This window comes from Protopterus annectens, chromosome 3.part0, assembly GCF_019279795.1.
Source record: "Protopterus annectens isolate FY-2018-M chromosome 3.part0, PAN1.0, whole genome shotgun sequence".
NCBI classification, from domain to species: domain Eukaryota; kingdom Metazoa; phylum Chordata; order Ceratodontiformes; family Protopteridae; genus Protopterus; species Protopterus annectens.
In genome coordinates, this window is record NC_056731.1 from 378315075 (window position 1) to 378336040 (window position 20966).

The 20966-nt window shown below is 44.0% G+C and overlaps 2 protein-coding genes across 5 annotated transcripts in view; one reads left to right on the plus strand and one right to left on the minus strand.

The window, feature by feature from the left end:
* Window positions 1–4274, minus strand: part of SPATA48 (spermatogenesis associated 48) — an 830213-nt gene extending 825939 nt beyond the window's left edge. For 2 of the 3 annotated variants that reach the window (XM_044064825.1, XM_044064824.1), the window contains exon 1: window positions 3074–4273. In XM_044064825.1, coding sequence (XP_043920760.1) covers window positions 3074–3536 — 463 coding nt within the window. In that variant the 5' untranslated portion in view covers window positions 3537–4273. Of the gene's footprint in view, window positions 1–3073 lie in introns of all 3 variants that reach the window. The other variant, XM_044064826.1, reaches the window with a different exon arrangement.
* Window positions 3330–20966, plus strand: part of LOC122796386 (zona pellucida binding protein) — a 944481-nt gene continuing 926844 nt past the window's right edge. Inside the window, exon 1 of one of the 2 annotated variants that reach the window (XM_044064828.1) lies at window positions 3330–3543. The gene's annotated coding sequence lies outside the window, so the exon portion shown is untranslated. The other variant, XM_044064827.1, reaches the window with a different exon arrangement.

Consider the following 20966-nt stretch of genomic DNA (forward strand, 5'->3'; position numbering starts at 1 on the left):
GGGGCTTTTCTCGAAAGGTATTTTGTAACACTCGGATATGATTGACTGTACCCATTTGTCTTGAGAAAGGGAAAGCCAGGCTTCTGGGTACAGTGGCAATCTCCCCCCGACTGCCTCCAAGGGTGGGCAGTCGGGCAACACCTCAGGGATGCTGGAAGGGCTTGTCAGAGAGAGGCTCTCTGCTGCCCTGGTTCTGCGGACTCCCTCTGCCCCTAGGGTGGCGTCTGTTGTTATTACCACCTCTGCCTCTGGGGGTAAACTGACCACGTGCGTCAAGCGTGACTCCTTGAGATTTTCGGAACCACATTTTCCCTCCCTTCTGACCTTTGGGGTAAGGCCTTGAAGGGGTGGAGAAACGGACCCCTACGGCAGAAAGAGTTTTGCCGTCTTGCTCGCACCTGGTCAAAGTGTCCTTCACTTGAGGTCCAATAATAGTTGTCCCATCGAAGGGAGAGTTTGTGAAGGACGCCTTAAAGGGGTCTGCAAAATTGCAAAGTCGCATCCAGGACTGACATCTGAGAGCCACTCCTGTGCCTGCAGCTCTACTCACTCCATCGGCTGCATAAGAAATGAGCCGCATGGAGGAGTTAGTTATGGAACTTAGGATTCCCAGCTGAGAGGCAATCTTCTCTTGAGCCCCAGCAGCTGACGGATCCTGTACCACCTCACCCAATTCCTTGAGGATATCTCTTTGAAGTAGGGTGAAGTGACATAGATAATTCAGCGAACGCATAGCAAAGGTCGCTGAGGAAAACATCTGCTTACCATACCTGTCCATGGTCCTAGACTCCTTGTTAGGAGGCTGGACCGGTACGGAAGGATCTGCAAGTTCCTTTGTGGTGGCGGCCGCCACCACCATGGCATCAACCGGGACACCTTTGGTGAGGAAACTGTTTTTCAGTGGGGGCCGTGATAAATTTAGAAGGCCTCCTGGGGACTGGTTCCACAGAATCAGGAGATGCCCACGCCTTTTGAGCTATCACGTCCATGAGGGGGTCGAAAGGTGGAGAAACCCAGGAGGTGGAGGGTCGAGATCCAAAAGCCTCCAGGTATATCGACTCATCCTCGGAGGGGTTAATGGAGGGCCAGTTCCCCCTCTGTTTCAGGAGCTCAAGAATGTCTGAAAAGGAGACATCCTCAGTGGGGGATCTTGGGGACCCCTCCGACTCATCTAAGTCAGTATCTGATGTCGTAGACTCAGGGGAGTCTAAATGCTTCCTCTTGCAAGTCCTCTTATGCGGGGGTTCCCCTGAAGGATTAGGAGAAACCTCGGAAGAGGAAGGTATTCCCAATGGGGAAACCTGGGGCGATGGATCTCTGGGTCCGGGAGCAAGAGAGTGGGAAGAGATATCTACAGGCACTGAAGAGGGAGGAGCTAAAGGGACCGACTGTTGACTCAGCTTGGGGGCTAGTACACTCCTCATCACCTCGAAGGCTCCAGGGGAGGACCGAGAGCTCCCGCTCCGAGGAAACAAGAATCCCCGGCCCCACCAAAAGGGAAGGTTCCGAAGCAGATGTCGGTGCTGAGCTTACCAAAGCCGAAGCTCTGAGGGGGAGAACGGGGTCGGACAAGGGTCCGATGCCACTCGCCCCCTCGGAACCGACAAGGGAAGCCCGATGACCGGATCCCTCCAAGGACGGTCTCAAGGAGGAGATAGGAGTCAAAGACGACGGAGCCGAAAGGAGTGGTATCGGCTCCGAAGCACCAACAGTCACAGTTCCAATAAGCTCCGGCTCCGAGCTCTGAAGGAGAGTCGAAGGAGGAATTTCTGGAGGGTGTGGAATAGCGGTCGTCTGCTGAGACGGGCTATGAAGTATCTGGACCAGTGCCTGTGATTTCAGCAGTCTACTCACCACTCTCTCCATGTCATGGTCTGAGAGTCTGGAAGACCTTGAGGATCGGCTCCGATGGCTCCGCTCCGAAAGTAAGGGAGAGGCCGGAGCCGAATGAATAGACTCCAGCGACGGAGATCTGGATCTCTTTCTCGACTGAGCCATCGGAGCCGAAGAACCTTCGGTTCCAGTTGGAGCCGACAACTTGTCGGCTCCGAGCTGGGTCAGAGATGTGTCAGCTCCAGCTGGAGCCGACACAGGCATGGAAGCAAGAGTATCGGTGCCGATCGGCACCGATACCGAACCTTCAGAGAAGGAAGGATCGGCACCAGCCGGAGCCGATGTCGACTCCGAGGGAGTCGGAGCCAAGGCTGAAGGCTTGGACACTGAAGCCTGGGCCTTGGGAGGCTTTGAGGGCTTCCCCGAGCCGGACTTAGCCGGGGAGCTCTCAGGCTTTAATAAGCCACTGAGAATATGTTTATTTCTACGTTCCTGCAGGACTCTCTGGCTGAAGGAGTGGCAAATAGCACAGGAGTCCTGCAGGTGTAGAGGTCCCAGGCAATAAATACAAGAAGTGTGACCGTCTGTCAGAGACACACTTCTTGAAGCCTGAGACCCTAGCTTCTTTAGACATGACTGAGTGCCTAAACACACACACACACTACACAGTCAGTCCAAAAATTAAACTAGATTAACAAAAACCAAGTACAGGGAAAAAACACACAGACACACCCAAACAAACCCTGACAGGAAAAATATAGGAGGGGTAAAAACCTAAGGCCCGACTAGCAAAAATATAAATAAAGGGAACGGGACACTAACGGGAATAGGGCTAAGTGAATCGGGAAGTTAAGAAAGTAATATATATATAAATATAAAGTACTGGGGTGGACTAAAGTCTCAGAAAAAAAGGTAGAAAAAAATTCACTTACCAGGAGCTGGTAAAAAGTTACCTCATGAGCGAAGCGGCAAACGAGATCTGGGTAATCTCCGCCTTGCATCATGGGATATGGGGCTGCCTCGAGCTGGTGGAAGTGACTCTTGAGCTTAGCAAGTGCCGAGTTGGAGCCGAGGATCGGCTCCGAACCCATCCAGCAAGAATGAAGGTGAGCTTGACAACTTAACATCAATTATTACAAGTATTGAATATATTACTGCTGTACATACACCCTTAGTATGTATGTTAATCATTAGGAGCCTGGAAAATGTTTATGTTGTAGTAAAACAGAAGTATACTTGCCTCCTAACCTTGCCCTTAAGGCAGCCTCCAAAACCGCACTGGAATTCCACTGTTTCCCTTCTCCTAAATCATCCTCAGGAGCCGACGGTCTGACAGGAGGAGTCTGGGCTCTCCCAGGTGCGTTGGGGATTGTCTCATTGGGTTTGAGACCTTTCTCTACCATTGGGGAAATCCGACGTCCACCCGGCTGTAAGTCAGCATCCCCACCAGCGCTCATAAACCCAGAGCAGGGGTCAATCAGAGGCACGTCATCGCGAAGGGGCGCCACTAGGGGGCCCTCCACATGCAAAGGAATAATCGGAGGAGTGCACTTGATGAAAGCTCGGTTGTTTCTGTCTTGAAAGCTGGCAAAGTCGTATCTGTCTTCCGGCCCCTTCCTAAAAGGAAGGTTGACCTGCCTAAGCAGTAGCAAACTATTTGCGTGATCCATCTGTTGCCGCAGAGGACGGACAAAGGTTTCCATTCCCAAGGTAACTCTTTTAGGCAGTACCACTGTGTTGCTTTGCGGCTGCTGACCAAACCATCCGTTTTGATCCAGGTACCTATTAAACTTTTTTAGTTCACAAAAGATTAAATATACACAAGGCAAAATGAATAGAAAATTGACAACACTGTTCTTGTACTACAACAGGACTTCAGTTACTAACAAATCCTCGGGATCTGATAGCGCAGGTTGTTGCTAAGCAACGGGTACACACTGTTCTGTTAGACTGCCATCAAGAAGATCAACCGATGAAATGTGAGCCACGGCATCTGTCATTACGGGAAATGCTCACCATGTATGTACTTCAACCTCGAGCTAACGTGCCGAACAGTCGATGAATATTCATACAGTCGGTGAAGACATCAAGATGCATATTCATTCAAAAAGCATAAAACAAAAGTCCAGGACCAAACACGGCTTCCAAAGTATCAGACATTCGATGAAGTGCCTACTGTGAGGCATGGAAGCGCTTACCAGTTTTGAAGCTCATTTATTAAAGTTCTGATACTTTGGAAGCCGTGTTTGGTCCTGGACGTTTGGTTTATGCTTTTTGTGATTTTTTGGTGTGTACGGGACCTTAAGACACTGCTTGGTTTATCCTCGTTATTCGACTACGTCACGAGGTGTTGTTTTGGTTTCTACAACGTCGAGGAAATATTAAAATAAGCACCTGTAATTTTATAAAAAAAGCATATGTCTTTGTTATGGTTCACCTTTGTACTTCCTAATTTCATATATTATTATTATTACTACTGATACTGTATTGCTAAATTTACAGATATTTGCATTTCACTGTATCTCATTGTATACGTACCGTTATTTATTTATTTTTTGTGGAGATTTTCTCCCCGGGCCTCCACTAAAAAAAATGTTTTGCCCAGTGGGACCATCCCGGTCAGCAAATGTCAAATAAATAAATATAATGTTCAGTATAGTGCACAGATAGAACTGGGCACTGATAATGTGTTAACAGTTTATTTACCACTGCATCTTTTTTTATCTTAGGGAACACATGAACCTAAATCTAACTAGCAAAGCTGGGCTTGTAATGTGATTGTGAATGATGCAATCTGTGCACATATTTGTACCTGCGCTACATTGCATAGATACGTCTGTTGTTTATTCGTTGAAGTGCAATCTTTTTTAGTGAATGTATAGTTTTTCTGTTTGTTAGCTCCGGGCTGAACCTGTAAAGGGTCATCCGAGGCAAGTGTTCTACTCCGTTTGTCAAAAGTTAAATAAAGTAAATAAAATAGTTAAAAAACAAAAAAGAAAAACAGACATTTGGCAACTCGTGAACTAAATTATTCGGGTAAAGGCAGTGCCCGTCATGTAAGTGAATCATAGTGCTGCAAAGGTCAGTTCTTCAACAAGATAACAGACGTGACAGTACCGACTTTTATTTTGGGCGGTTAGTACTTTTAACTGGTCATTTCCGCGGTGGTGGAGCTGCGGTAGCGTTGTCGCCTCACAGTGAAACGTACACTGGTTCGATTCTCTGTTAGAGCGTCTTCTGCGTGGAGACATGCGAGAATGGGCGTACCTTCGTTGAAGGTTGTTGTGCGTCAGGGCAAGCAACTCAGCACGTAAAAATCAACTGCCAATCATTAGCGGACCGGAGTTCCGCTGTGGCGACTCCTAACAGGGAAAAGCCGAAAGATAAAACAAGTACTTAACTGTTCAATGTGCTCATTGTACTTCAACGTATTTCATGAGGGGGGTACACTAGTCTTACGCTGAATGCGGTGCCTTTCATTTTAGCATTCTAAGGACAGGTGTTCAGCTTATAAACAACACCTGCAACTTTAGACAGCAATGCCTGCTACAACTCTGTGCGCGTGCTGCTGTTGTTATTTATTGCATGGATAAATGTATGTAGGTTCTAATAAGAATTTGCATAACCATTTAGTAACGGATTTTTTTAACTACCTGCACGAAAGTCGTTTCTACGAAGGGGATACAAGAATAATGAGTTATCTTCTTTTTCTGGCATTTTCGGGTTAGTTATTAAAAAACTATTTTATTCAATACTAGATGGTATATAGGCTGACGATGCTTAACGCTCGCTGTTCTCCCCAGTGGAAGGAAGCAAGTAGGAGATGCAGAAATTAACAGTTTGTTAGGAGCAATTTGTCCCTCAGTGCTGTTAAAGGATTTAGTCGTTTTTTTAATCAGAGCAAACAATCAGTATTTGTGTAAAAGCGTACGCATGTCGAGGATAGACTTGAATGTACATTTTTTCAATCGCTAGAGATGCTTATTTTGAATAGCTTTAAAATAATGTGACGGTAATTTCTGCTTTCATTAAAACAATGTTAAAACTAACGGTCAATTTTCTCACACTGCGCAGAAATCCGTCCATCCTGTGCAACGATGTAGGTATTTATGCATTTTAGCTGTCTTGCAACTGTACTAAACATCATTGGGTGTACCATGTTTGGAGATTATGTAGTGTTCAATAGTGTAAACTGAAGGCGCAAATGAGGAAATAGGAACACGTGTTATAAATATTGTGCTTTTTCTTCCTTAACATTATACTGAAATTGGCTCTGTATGAGAACATTACCACACCGCGATTTTTTTATTTTATTTTTTATTTTTTTTTGCGTGGGAATGGGCGTGGCCTACATGATTGACAGGGCAAGCCCGTGTGACGTTCATAGGTTCATACTAGGCTATCTGCCCTGGGGCAATTATAAGCCTAGCCCGATTCTGTATGGCTTACGCCACCCCTTGATTTGAGTATACTGTGCCCTTTTTAAGGTTTAGTTTACTGTGCCTCTGTCTAATAGTGACACGGGAGTAATCCCTGGGACAAACCTACGATCCCCCATCCACTTATCGAGATTCTTCTTGAAGAGATTCAGTGAGGTGCTCTGCCTCACATGAACTGGAATTCTATTCCAGAGCGAAGGGAGCCTCTGGGTTATGAACCTGTCCCTCCAGCAAGTTCTATTTATTTCTGTGCTGAGGTTCAAGTCCCTCGAGCGTGTGGCTCTAAGGGATCTAGATTTACTGAGGTGGAGCATGTCCATTAATTCTGGATTTGACATAGCTTTGTATGTCAGGCATAGATCGCCTCGAAGTAGGCGGTATGCAACTGAGTAGAGATGGAGTTTTTTTAACCGAGCAGCATATGGCTTCTGTTTGAGACCCTTGATCCTCTTGGTGAGATACTTTTGGGGTCTTTCTAATTGCTGCAGGTGTCGGGTAAGGTACATCCCAAAAGGGGCATTGTATTCTATGATGGACCTGATGAGGGATGAATAAAGGGGCACGATTACCTCTCTTGATCTAGATGTGAAACCCTTTGTGATGAGGTGGGCTATGTAGAAGGTCTTTCTAACCACTTTGGCAATGTGGTTTTCAAAGGAGAGATTGCTATCAACTTGGGTCCCCAGGTCCCGAATAACTTTCTCTGTACTTAATGGGTTTCCGCCTATGTGGTAATTTGTGGGCACATTGTTTTTGCCAAAGGGTATGACTATACATTTTTTGGCATTTAGCTTTAAACCATGGCGCTGGCACCAGTTATCTGTCTCTGTGAGACCTTTTTGAAGGATGTTTGTGTCAGCTGGAAAGTTGATTATGGCGCCCAGTTCGCAGTCGTCTGCAAACCTGGTGAGCCATAGTCCTCCCACGTTTGCCTGTACCTCGGAAAAGTATATACCGAACAAGAGTGGTCCCAGGACAGAACCCTGTGGGACGCCACTTGTGACCGGTTTCGAGTCTGACATGGCTCCAGCAACTCTCACTCTGTGGGTTCTGTCTTTGAGCCAGTTTGCAACCCATCTTGTGACATAGGGGTTTATATTTAAGCTGGATAGCTTATATATGATGCCCGAGTGGGGTATTGTGTCAAATGCCTTTGCAAGGTCCAGATAGGCTGTGTGGACTAACTTCCCTTCATCTATGGCTTTGGTGACTGTTTCAAAGAAGTCAACCAGGTTCAAAAGGCAGGATCTGCCCTTGACAAAGCCGAACTGGGTAGGATCTAGTGTCTGTAGGTCCCCAATGTCTTTGTTTATGAGCTCCATGATGATCCTCTCCATAGCCTTGTAGACTAAGCTAGTCAGGCTTATGGGGCGATAGTTTCCAGGGTCCGTAGAGGCTCCACCTTTGTGACCACTGTTGCTGTACGCCATTCTGTGGGCACATATCCTGTAGTGAGGCTGAGATTGTATAGCTGTTTTATTTGAGGGATTAGTTCCTCTTGTAGTTCATGTAGGACGCAACCTGGGACGCCATCTGGTCCCATGGAAGCAGTGTGTTTTGCTTTGGAGAGGGCAGCCTTCACCTGAGCATCTGAGATGTTTGGGAGGCAGCCCTCTGCCGGGATAGATACTTGCTCTTTTGGGGGGGAGGGGGGGGAGTTTGCACTGAACCTGTCTGCCAGGATATTGGCGATGTCTGTGGGTTCAGTTTAGAATCAACTCAGAACAAGTCTGGGAGTTGCATCCCAGGTTTCTAACATAACTGAAAAAAGCCTTATGATTGTCTTTGGTGTCCTGTGCAATTTTTCTCTCGAAGCTGGCCTTGGAGGATTTTATGAGGGATCGTAATTTTAGTACTGATCAGAGATGCCTTCCCTATTAGGGATTTTGCTCTATCATGTAGTAGCTTCCTCCTTGTACAGTTTATTTATGGCAGGGGTCCACCAGACTGGACGCCTGCCTTTGGATGATTGGGTCTTGGTTTTGTTTGGGATAGCATGATCCATGCATTCCTGGAGATGTCCGTAGAATGCATTTATATAGGATTCTGCAGTTTGGGCTGTAGTTTCCACTGGCCCTGGGGTCTTGAAGGATTCCACTTTGGTTTTGAGAAGTGAGAAGTTCGCTTTTGAGAAGTTTTTCACTGTGGTTTTCTGGGCTGGGGGTGGGGTCGGGATGTGGACATCCAGTGAAATTAATTTGTGGTCTGATCTTACCAATGAGGGATATACTTCTGGTGTGGAGCATAGAGTCCCCATGTTGGTAATGATCAGGTCTAGTATGTTGTCCCTCTTGTGGGAGTGGTGACTAGTTGTTCCATAGCATTTGAGTTTATAATTTCCAGGAATCTTTGGGCTAAGGTGCTGGGGCTTGAGTAGTGCTTCCAGTCAATGTTTGGGTAGTTGAAGTCGCCCAATATAATGGTGTTCGGAGAGATCTTCATGTTCTCCAATGTTTTCAGGAAAGCGAATGGGATTCCTGACTTTGAGAGGGTGGTCTGTAGGATGCTATAAACTGAAAAGCAGTCTTGCCCACTGTTAGTTGCACATGGATGGTCTCCGATACTTTGTGCAATGCCACTAACCTGGAGGTGTGGATATCCTTGATAAATATGGAAACTCCCCCTCCTTTTGTGGTTCGGTCCGGGTTTTGGGGCCGAAATGCATGATATGAGGTATAGCCTGGTAGTGCTGGGGTGCTCTCTGGAGCCTTGAACCAGGTTTCTGTCACTGCACAGATATCGATGTTCTCCATACTGAGGAGAGCTTGGACAGCGTGCATCTTGAGGTTAAGACTTCTGGCGTTTAGCAGCATTACCCTTAGTTTCTTGTTCCTTGTGCTGTCTATGGGGGTGGGTTTGACTTTTGAGCCTTGCCTAAAAAAGGCACTATAGGGGTGGCAAGAGCCTTTACCAATATCCGAAAGCCCAGTGGTGACAGGTGCAAGCCGTCCCTAGCGAAGCAACGTGGCTTGTCGAGCATGTCATCCCAGGCTGACAGACACTGGATCCCCTTTGAATGACACCAAAATTTTAGCCAATTGTTAAAATCGATCATTTTGTCTTTGTACTGTGGCATCATTCTAGGTGAGGGTAAGATGCTGCTCAAGGTCAGGGTCATACCAGCCTGGGCTACATGATCAGAGAGCTCCTCTATGTCTCTTTTCATGTAGTCCAGGGAGGTACGTCTCAGGTCATTCACACCAGCATGTACAATGACTGAGTCATATTTGTATTTGCTTTGGAGTGACCTGAGTGCTTGCGTTATGTGTCGGATCCTAGCACCCGACAGGCAGCTCACTGTGACCTTCTCTTTATTCAGCCTGGTGTGCGGGACGTCAGTGTGTCTGACAATAGAGTCCCCTATAACAAGAGTATCGGGTGTGTTATTCAGCCTTAAGGGCTGTGGCTGCTTGGCACACTGACTTTGTGGGTTATGTGTTGTGTGTGTTTTGTTTTGAGGTAGTGTTTGCTTGGATGTCTGCTTTGGAGGTCTCTGTTGCTTAGGTAGATTTTTATTTAGAGCCCTCGAGTATGTTTTTGTGTATTTATGTGTTTGGTTCGCTGATGTGGTGGGACTATGTGATACTGGAATTGTGTTGTGTGAGGTTACCTTCTCCTCCTGACTGGTTACACCAGTTTTGAGATGAGAGAGCTCAGCCTCCAGTTTGGCTAAATAGTTGCATCTCTCACATATATTTGAACCTGTTTGGAGGAGGAGAGGGTTGTCCGTGTACATGAGACAGTTGTAACATTGCCTCAAAATTCCCAGATTCACCAGCTGGACTGGAGAGGAAACCATTGACTGACCTTTGGACATGCTAGAGTAATAGGGAAACTGAATTTAAGATGGACCAATAGAGGACAGGGTAATCGTACAGAGTATAAGAGTAAGTAGTGCTTATGGTTTAATAGTGCTAACTTGTAGGATTACTTAATTGGACCAGTGAAGGGCCTTAGAATGAGAATATGGTGTTTAAATTGAGAGATAGAGCAGTTCTAAGGGAAAAAGTGAAGAGCAGACTTTGTGGAGCCAGGAATAGTTTAAACCCAATTAGGCGGCGCTGCACGCTGTTGCGCTATGCACAAAAACGCGCAAAAGAGGGTTTTAAGAGAGGAAGATGAAGGTGTTTTGGAATTGACCCAGAATGGCCAATAAAACTACAGTTTCAAGTCAGTAACCACTCCCACAGGGGCAGGCAGGCTGCTCAATGTTTTTCACTGCCACTGATCAACAGAGAGACTTTCCTTTAGCCCAAGCAAAAAATGGCCTCACAGAAACTTACAAACAGTTCAAGAACAGCAAGCCTGTAACTGTACTTTTTTAAATCTCAGAAAAGTGGGAAAAAAGCAAGATTTTTTTTGTTTTTTTGTTTTTTCAGAGATAGCAGAGGTTAACAAGTATCAACAAGTTATAACAGTGCAGTAAATGACCCCACACAAGAGTGCTAGGCCAAAGATAGATAAAATGCAAGTTTTGAGAAAAAAAAACGATTTTAAAAATAAGTGTAAACAGCTCTAGGTTGTGTTGCATGGAAAACACGGCTGAGTGACAAGCCATGCACATTATCCACTAACATGGTGAATATTATAGCAATAACCCACGCCTGGGTGTGGGTAATGCTGGATTTACCCACCGTTGGCGTGGTTTGGTCCTGAGGGCGAAGCCCGAGGGACCAAACAAAGCTAACGGTGGGTAAATCCAGCATTACCCACACCCAGAAGTGGATTATTGCTATTATACAATGACATTATTTAAGAAAAAAAATAATTACTTTTCTTAAATAATGGCATTGTATAATGCCTCCTTGCTGCCCTTCCACAGCTGTCTGGTATTCGGCGGCAGTTCTGATGTACTGCGCATGCGTATGACTACCCAGTACATCAGAGCTGTGGGCAAAAGCAAGATCTCCGTTGCTTTTTACCGTTTCACTATGTTAAATGGGTTTGACATAGAGAGACAGTTTTAAAATAAGCAGCGGAGATCTCCATTGCTTATTTTAAAGCTGTCTCGCTATGTTAAACCCATTTAACATAGCGAGACAGTTTTGAAAAAAGAAACGGAGAAAGCAAGATCTCCATTGCTTTTTGCAAACTATTTTGCTATGTTAAATGGGTTTAACATAGGGAGACAGCTTTAAAATAAGCAACAGAGATCTCCGTTGCTTATTTTAAAGCTGTCTCGCTATGTTAAATCCATTTAACATAGCAAGACAGGTTTAAAAAAAAAAGCAACGGAGAAAGCAAGATCTCCGTTGCTTTTTACACACTATGTCGCTATGTTAAAGGAGTTTAACATAGCGAGACATCTTTAAAAAAAGCAACGGAGATCTCCGTTGCTTTTTTTAAACCTGTGTCACTATGTTAAACTCCTTTAACATAGCGAGACAGTTGTTTTAAAAAAGACTTATACTAATGGAAAAAGTCCGGGCGACCGGAACTTTTTCCATTAGTATAAGTCAATTTACAATGTGCATGCTGGCCAATCAGCGTGCACGTTTTGGAATATTAATGGGGGGTCATGGTATAATCATTGTTTTACAGAAGATGAACATGAAGCAACTTTAAGCGGTGGTGGTGCTGCGGTAGCGTTGTCGCCTCACAGTAAGACACTGTCTGGTTCGATTCTCGGCTAGAGTGTCTACTGCGTGGAGACATGCGTGAATGGGCGTACCTTCGTTGAAGGGTGTGTGTCAGGCCTGGCAAGCCGGTACATAAAAATCAACTGCCAGTCATTAGCGGACCGGAGTTCCGCTGTGGCGACCCTTAACCAGGAAAAGTCAAAAGACACAAACAAACTAGTCCCACTTTGCGAGGAACAGTCTCTCTTTGGCCAGTTGTGTCCTGCAAAGAATTTGTAAAAATGGCAAATGTCCTGACATTTTAGGACAAAATTATTTCCTATATTTTATGTAATACTTGTATAAAACAGTTATTCTTTATCTGAAACACCTAAATGTTATAAGAAACAGACTAAGCTACTAAAATGCTACAAGAATAAGCTTTTATTTAGGCAAAAAAAGTGAAGTTCTGAACTTTGTACTGGCCATGGGTATGTTTCAGCCTGCAAAATCTGACGTTTCTACCAAAAATGTCCCATTTTGGACATTTGAAAAGGTAGCAACCCTAAGTAATATACAATGGCACACTTTGCAAGTGTAATTCCTAAGCTACAGTTGGTATGAAACCACAGAGGAAAATAATCTGTGGAGGATGAAAAACACTTTTTTCAAGTAACTGCAACAGTGAATTATTTCAAGAAACGCCAAAAAACAAACCATAACCCCTGCACCCCCTTCTTTCTTTAGTATAATTTTGTGCAGTAATTGCTTTACCAGGCCCCCTGCACCTCCCACCTTTCTGTAAATATATTTCTGGAGATAAAGCAACAAGCAATAATCTGAGGCAGTGGGACAATAAATACATTAAATAAATGCAATAAGAAAGATCTCTCAGAAAGGTTGCCACCCGCACCTTTACTGAACTGTAATTTTAAGCAGTGGCGGCTGGTGTCTTCAAATCAAAGGGGGGCTGCAGGAGACAGGTGAATGGGTGGGGTCAATCAGAAGGGGTGTGACCAACTATAAAGGGGAGGAGCTATGCTTAAAACCTCAAAAACTGTAACTTTAATTAAATACGCTGCCCTGGATGCCAAACCGTCATTATGAGAGTCCAGTCAAGACAAAATGAAGTGTAGAAGAAAAAAAATATTTCAATGCATTGGCTGCATGACAGCTTACTTAATAGCTAGATGGAAACAAAAAGGTTGTGAGGCATGAAAAAATAAATTACTTTTTAAATACATTACTGGAATGCCAGTCAAAATCAAGTATAAGAAAAACAAGCAGCACTCAACTGAAACCACTTCTCCTTGCACTGTAGTTCTAACTATAATTTATATTCAGCCTTATTAAAGTACCAAGTAACATGCTGAAAGTAGCAATCTCAGTGATACCCCCACTTGTAAAAATGTTTCTTATCCAAAAAAGACCTGCTGCCTGACAGCTATCTACTTGTTTCATGGGGAAAACATGATCAAAGTAAAAAATGAAAAGCAAACAAGAAACAAGCTCAAGATACATTGCTTAAAGGATTACTGTACAGGTAATGGACCACACATGATAGATTGGCATTCTGTTTGGTTTACAGGTAAAGCCTGCAAAGATGACTGCAAGTCTCCAACAAATGTAATGAGCTTCTTAAAATAATGTAATCCTGTCCTTTATTACAAATACTGTCATATGCATTTCAATACCCACGGCTTATACATTATCTAGTTATGTAAGTATTATTTTATTTATTTATTATTTATTTATTTTACATTTGTTAACCGGGCTAGTCTAGCTGGATATATATCCATTTTCAGTAGAGGCCCGGGGAGAAAAGCTCCACACAAATACAAGCAAAAACGTATACAAAAAAATATCATTACATGGTAAAAAAAGGATTAAAAACCCTATGATACAGTATAACATTTCAGAGATCAAAGACACTTCAGAAAGTTAACATAGAACATAATCTTGCTTAAAAAGGTGAAATAGGTGCACTCAAGTAAGAGTTAAGTACAATAATTTACATTAGAATTGAGGAATTTAAGCAATACATTGAATATAGTTTGGTTTAGTGATAGTCTTAGTTACAAGACTAATTATTAAATGTTAGGAAGAAGGTAGAAGAGGAGAAAAACAGGGTATAGGTGTTGATTAGTCAGGTTTACTACAAGGACATAGCCAGTGACTATGGAGGTGATTTTTGAGCTTTTGTTTGAAGAGTGGCAATGATGTAGTTAGTGTTATATCAGTAGGTAGCAGATTCCAGTTCCTTCCTGCTATATTAGTAAATAGAGAGTCACCAGCTGTGTTATTAGACTTTGTTAAGCTGGCAATGAGTTTACTAGAAGAGCGAAGGGAGTTGAGATTATTATATGGGATTAAGAGTTTTGAGAGTTTAGGGGTATTATTAGGTTGGTACAGTATTTTGTGGGCAATAGTGAGTTGGGGGATTAACAGATGGTTTTGAAATTCCAGCCAGTCTAGTTGCATCAGGTTAGAACAGTGGTGAGTTCTAAAGGGATTTCCAGTAGCGAATCTGGCAATATTATTGTAGGAAGTTGCTAGTTTGTTAAGGTTAGTTTTCTTAAGGTTTGTAAAAATAGGTGAGGCATACAGAAGAGTTGAGATTAGATGGGAATGAGCGATCTTGGCTCTAGCTGATGTGGTTAAGAAACACTTAATTCTATATATGGATCCTATTTTTCTATGGATCCTATTTTTCTGTTGACTATTTTAATGGTGTTGTTAATATGTTGATCAAATGAGAGATTATTGTCAATGGTTATTCCTAAAAGTTTGGTAGTAGAGTCAGGTGAGATGACAGTGGCATTATTTGAAGAGATTGTGAAGTCTAAGGGAGAGGACCTAGTAGTGGGAGTAAAGAGAAGGAGTTTAGTTATTCTCTGCATGGCAACAACAGAAAGGCTTTCAGTGTTGGCAATTCTTTAACAATATGCTTATTAAAGCTTACTTGCATCTTACAATCTCAGACAAGCTTACCTGATGGTCATTAAAACATTGCTACTTAAACACAGAGCAAAAGGCACTTTCTGAGCAATAATAAGCATAAATCAACAGTATAAAAATATGACAGAAACCAGAACATTCTGCAAAATCAAGGACAGAATAAAAGTAGCACTTCTGTCTACCTTGGATGGGGGGATACTCTGCACTTTCACACTGCATAACTGCTTCTTGCCTTGCTTGGACACATCCAGAGTCACTACATGGGGGAGTGGGGTGCAACAAGTATGTCACAATTTGAAATGTCTCTGGCTGACTGTGATGGCCCTGACACATTTGTCATACCTCTCAACCTCAGAACAAGAAATATGGACAGAGCCATACATAGAAGTGGGACAAAGGCCCAAAAATGAGGACAATTTTTAAATATTGCTCTTATAAACTTAGAAAGATAATAGAATAGTAGGTTGTGCATTAGTATGAATTTTCTGAAAGCTACAAAATCTGAAACTCAAATGTCTGTCATTATTTTCTAACTTCAGTCTTTAATGATTTGCCATTATTTTGCCAAAAAAACACAAGTTTATGAAAAATGGACCAAAAATGTGATGCAAAAATATAAAATAGCCACACAATACAGCTGGGAACCTGTCAAAGAAGGGACACTTTTTAATATTAGTACTGCTAACTTGAGCAGCTGACAAAATAAAAGAATCTACATGCATTTCTGAAATAAAAGTAATCTATAACTCTGATTATTACAGTTATTTCTTAATTGTAAGCCCTCCACATTTTCTTCCAAAATTGCCATTTTGCAGCGGGTTTATTAGGGGAAGAGCAACATTTTGAGCCAAAATCGGGGACAGTTGAGAGGTTTGGATATGCCTAATTCTATAAAGCAATTTATTTGCACGTACCTCTCAACCTGTTAATGCAGGAAATCTGGACAAGGCCAAATATACTGGCAGAACATATAAACAGTACTATAAATTGTTGTATAAACTGAAACAATTGATAGAATAACAGGTCTTGCTTTAGCATGCATTTTTCTGAAGGTTATGAAGTCTGAAACACAGTGCCTGTCATTATTTACTATCTTAATTCCTAAATTATTTGCCACAAAACCACACATTTTATGAGGAACAAACCAAAAATAAGAAGCAAAAAATCTATTCATTCTGTGAAAATCTGGACAGTTGAGAGATATAGTTCAGCCAGGGCTGTCTGAGTTTGCCATCCTTCCCCCTCACAAAATCATGGTCGAATGAAGCCTCCCCCCTGCAGCCATTCCAATGAACCATTACTTGGCTATTTCACCCCATTTACCCTAAACACTAAAATGTGCATACTGCTTTACTTCTACGATGATTTGGACTTCATTTGAAAGTTTTATTTTGCATTTTACAGCACAAACACTAAGACATCTGTTAAATAAAGCAATGCAATTGCACAATGAAAACAGACTTAGCATTAAAACTTCTCTGCCCTTGAAACTCACATTCATTGAAACCCACATTCAAATAAAATACATTTTGCCAGTGGCAGATAAAGATTAACTTTGGGCTGTTTTCAAATCATGGGCCCCTTGGACACGAAACATACACGTGGTCTTTGATACACCTCCCTGATTGTATTAAACTATATTCCTTGTACAATATAGTATAGTTGTTAGAGGGTGTTTGAAATTTGTTTTGAACATTTTTCCAGTAAACAATGAAACAAAATGCATGCACCAATAATGACAAAATTGCTGAATTCAGAACATTTTTCCAGTAAACAATAAAACAAAATGCATGCACCAGTAACAACAAAACTGCCCAATTCAGAACATTTTTATCATAAAAGTCTACTCAAACTTCTACAGTCCACCAGTATCAGTAAATATGCACAATCTCTGAAGAAGTAAAAGTCATCTAAATAATTCCACATTAAAGAAATCTGTAACTAATGAAGAGGTTGCTGCTAGTTCATTGTTTCTTCTACAAATAAAGTGCCTGTTGCCCTTGAGGAATAAATTGTCTAAGTTGCATTAAAAAAATGATAAGCTAGTAATATTGCAATAGGGAATGGATGGCAAACTGATAAAAGGTTCATAGGTACTAGGTATCTTCGCCCAAAAGGACTGCAGCATCCACCCCCTTTACAATACAGTACAGTATCTGCAATGCATCTACCTACTGTGGGAGTAAAACCCGCAGTCTTCTGCATCAAAAGCAAGTACACTACCTATTGTGCAATTAACAACACAATCAGACTCAGCATAAGCAGCACTAAACTTTTGATGTTAATTTGTCTATCTCGCCTTCGTTCTTGCTGGTTGGGTTCGGAGCCGATCCTCAGCTCAGACTCGGCCATCTTCAATAGCTCAAGAGCTGTTTACTGGCTCGAGGCTACCCCTTATCCCATAATGCCTAACGATAGCTACCCAGATCTCGTTTTCCGCTTCAGCTGCGAGGTGTCATTTTTCTGGCTCAGGCTTGTATAAAGTTTTTTGTATACCTTTTTTCACTAGAATTCAACCCTTCCAGTATTTTATTATTAACGATAGTCTTGTTTTTGTGATAGATAGTTGTTTAGCTTGTAGTATCCCTCCTTTTTCTTGTAGAACTCGTTTAACTTAGAGAGTTCTCCCCCACCCCCACCTCTTCTTGTCAGGTTAGCCATTTAAGTTAGAGGCTTTCCTTCTGCCTTTCTCTTATAGGCTAGCCATTTAAGTTAGAGGCTTTCCTATTATCTTAAAAAAAAAAACTTTAACTATAGTCTTTATAGTAGTGTATTTTTTGTAGACTGTATATTGCTTCTGGTTGTTATTGTTATAATTGTTTTTCCTTCTACTTTTAAGGATGTCAAAGGAATCCAAGGTTTCTGAGTTCAAGAAGTGTGACTCATGCTGTCAGAAAATGTCTCTGACAGATGGGCACACTTCTTGCGTCTATTGTTTAGGCGCTGTGCACCTGCAGGACTCTTGTTCTATTTGCCATGCCTTTAGTCCAAGAGTCCTGCAGGAGTGTAAGAATAAGCTTATTCTTAGGGGGTCTTTTAAAACCCCAGAATTCACCGGCCAAGAGCTCTCAGCCTGTGAAATCCCCTAAATCCACTAAGCCGTTGGCTCCAAGTTCAGAGTCGTCTTCGGTTCAGGATTTACCTTTTACGTCAGTTCCGGCTGGCACCGACAAGACAATTTCCCCGTCGGCTCCATCAGAGGCTTTGGAGCCATCTCAGAGCCACAAGAGGCTGAGGTCCCCTTCACTAGAATCGGTGCATTCGGCTCCTCGGTCTCCTTTACTTCAGAGCGAGCATAGTCACCAATCCTCTCACTCCTCTCGATCCTCTAGGCTGTCAGATCACGATGTGGAGAGAGTGGTCAGTAGGTTGCTAAAGTCGCAGGCACTAGCCAAATTGTTGTCCAGCCCTCCTCAACAGGTATTGGCTCCATCCACTTCTCTCGATGTTCCTTCTCTGACTCCAATGAGTTCGGAGCCGGAGTTCGTTGGGGTTCGAGTAGTGGAACCGTCTGCCCCGATAACTCTATCTCCTTCGGTTCCGACATCGGCTCCAATTCCCTCGGTGGTGCCTTCCATCGAGGGATCTGGGCGCTGGGGCTCCCTCATCGGCTCCGAGGGGGGCGAGTGGCATTGGACCCTTGTCCGACCCCGTTCTCCCTCTCGGAGCTTCGGCACAGGTGAGCTCGGCTCCTACATTGGCCTCAGAGCCGTCTCCCTCGGTGCAGGGAAAGATTCCTATTTTTTCGGAACCGGAGCTTTCTCTGCATCGTGGCAGGGACACCTTCTATGTCATGCGGAGTGTGCTGTCCCCTGAGTCAGCTCCACTATCAGCCCCACCAGCTCCGTCCCCTGTAGTGCCTGTGCCAACCTCTTCTCCTCCTCCAGACCCCAAGCGTAGGGAACCGATGCTCCAGGACACCCCATTGGGTGTTTCCTCCTCTTCTGAGGCCTCTCCAGATCACTCAGAAGAGCCCCCTCGGAAGAAACAGTGTAAGAGGAAGCACATTAACTCCCCCGAGTCTGTTACTTCTGATACAGACTTAGATGATTCGGAAGGGTCCCCGAGACCCCCCTCTGAAGATGTTTCCTTTTCGGACATCCTAGAAATGCTTAAGCAGAGGGGGAACTGGAATCCCTTAGCCCCTTCTGAGGATGAGTCTGTATTTCTGGATGCCTTCGGTTCCCGACCTTCCATCTCATAGGTGTCTCTGCCTTTCGATTCACTTATGACAGTGGTGGCTCGAAAGGCTTGGTCGGCTCCGGATACAGTGGAACCAACTCCGAGGAGACCTAGTAAATTTATTACAGCACCCCAGGATAAGCATTTACATTTGAAAGGTGTCCCTGTTGATGCTATGGTGGTAGCAGCAGCCACCAAAAAAGAGTTAGCGGAGACGTCTTCGTCTGTCCATCCCCCTAACAAGGAGTCTAGGATGATGGACAGATATGGAAAGCGAATGTTCGCTTCAGCGACCTGCTCTATGAGTTCACTGAACTACCTGCGTCATTTTACCCGACTTCAAAGGGATCTCCTTAAAGAGCTCGGAGATACCCTCCAAGATCCAACAGCTAAGGGAGCACAAGCCAAGGTAGCTTCCCAGCTAGCGACGCGTAATTCTGTTGTTAACTCCTCCATGAGGCTCATTTCCTATGCAGCCGATGGGGCGAGTAGAGCCGCTGGTACTGGGGTGGCCCTTAGTAGGCATGCCTGGATGCGGCTGTGTAACTTTGCGGAACCCTTTCGAGCATCTTTCACCAACACTCCCTTTGATGGTTCCTTTCTTTTTGGACCACAGGTGAAAGACAATTTGACTAGGTGTGAGCAAGAAGGCAAGACCCTCTCTGCCGTGGGAGTCCATTTTTCCACTCCCTCTAGACCCTACCCCAAGGGTCAGAAGAGTGAGAAGATGTGGTTCCGTAAATCTCAGGGAGCCTTGCCTGACACACGTAGTGATTTTTCCTCCAGAGGCAGAGGGGGAAACAATAATAATAGATGCCGCCCTCATGGCAGAGGGGGTTCGCAGAACCAGGGCAACAGAGAATCCTTCTCTGATAAGCCCTTCCAGCATCCCTAAAGGGTTGCCCAGCTGCTCAGCTCTGAAGGCAGTCAGGGAAAGACTTTCGCTGTACCCAAAAGCCTGGTGAAGTTTAACACAAGACAGATGGGTACGGTCCGTTATATCCGGAGGTTACAAAATTCCCTTCCATCAGCCCCCTTTACAGTCAAGGAAGACCCTCCCAGATGTTCCACCCAATATGAAGGAGCAAGCAGTAATAGAAGTTTCAAAACTACTAGAAAAAAGAGCCATCCAGGAAGTCCCGGCAGACCAGCACGGATCTGGAACTTATTCAAGGTTCTTTGTAGTACCAAAAAAGACAGGGGACTGGAGACTGATTCTGGATCTCCACAGACTAAACAGGTCTGTGCAAAGAAGTTTCGGATGGTCACACTACAGTCCATTCTACCCTTTCTGAGTCAGGACAATTGGATGTGCTCTATAGATCTTCAGGACGCATACTACCATATAAAGATGGACAGGCACTCCAGGCGATATCTTCACTTCCAGCTGGGGGCCAGTCATTATCAGTTCCGAGCTCTGCCCTTTGGTCTCACCACAGCCCCCAGGGTGTTCACCAAATGTATGGCAGTGGTCATGGCTCACCTGAGACGTCAAGGATTTCAGGTGTTTCCGTATCTAGACGACTGGCTCCTTACTGCTACCACCAGGCATCAACTCATACAAGCACGGGACTACACAATCACAATCTGCTCACAGCTCAGCATCACAATAAATTTTGAAAAATCTGCCGTGTTGCCCTGTCAATCTATCACTTACATTGGAGCAGACTTAGACTCAAGGGATATGTTTGCAAGGCTACCACCAGAAAGGGTGTCCACAATTCATCAGCAGGTACAGGTTCTGATGCAGAGCAAAAAGATCCAAGTCAGGTACGTCCTTCAAACTCTGGGTTCCATGGCAGCAACCATTCTCCTAATCCCACTGGCGCGCTTTCATATGAGGATTTTTCAGTGGCTTCTGTTTATGCAGTGGTCTTTCCGAGAGGTACCCATGACTTATAAGATCATGATCACGGATGCATGCAAAAGGCATCTTTCTTGGTGGATGGTCTCCCCACTAGTTACTCAGGGCAGACCTTTCATACAACCCCCTCCG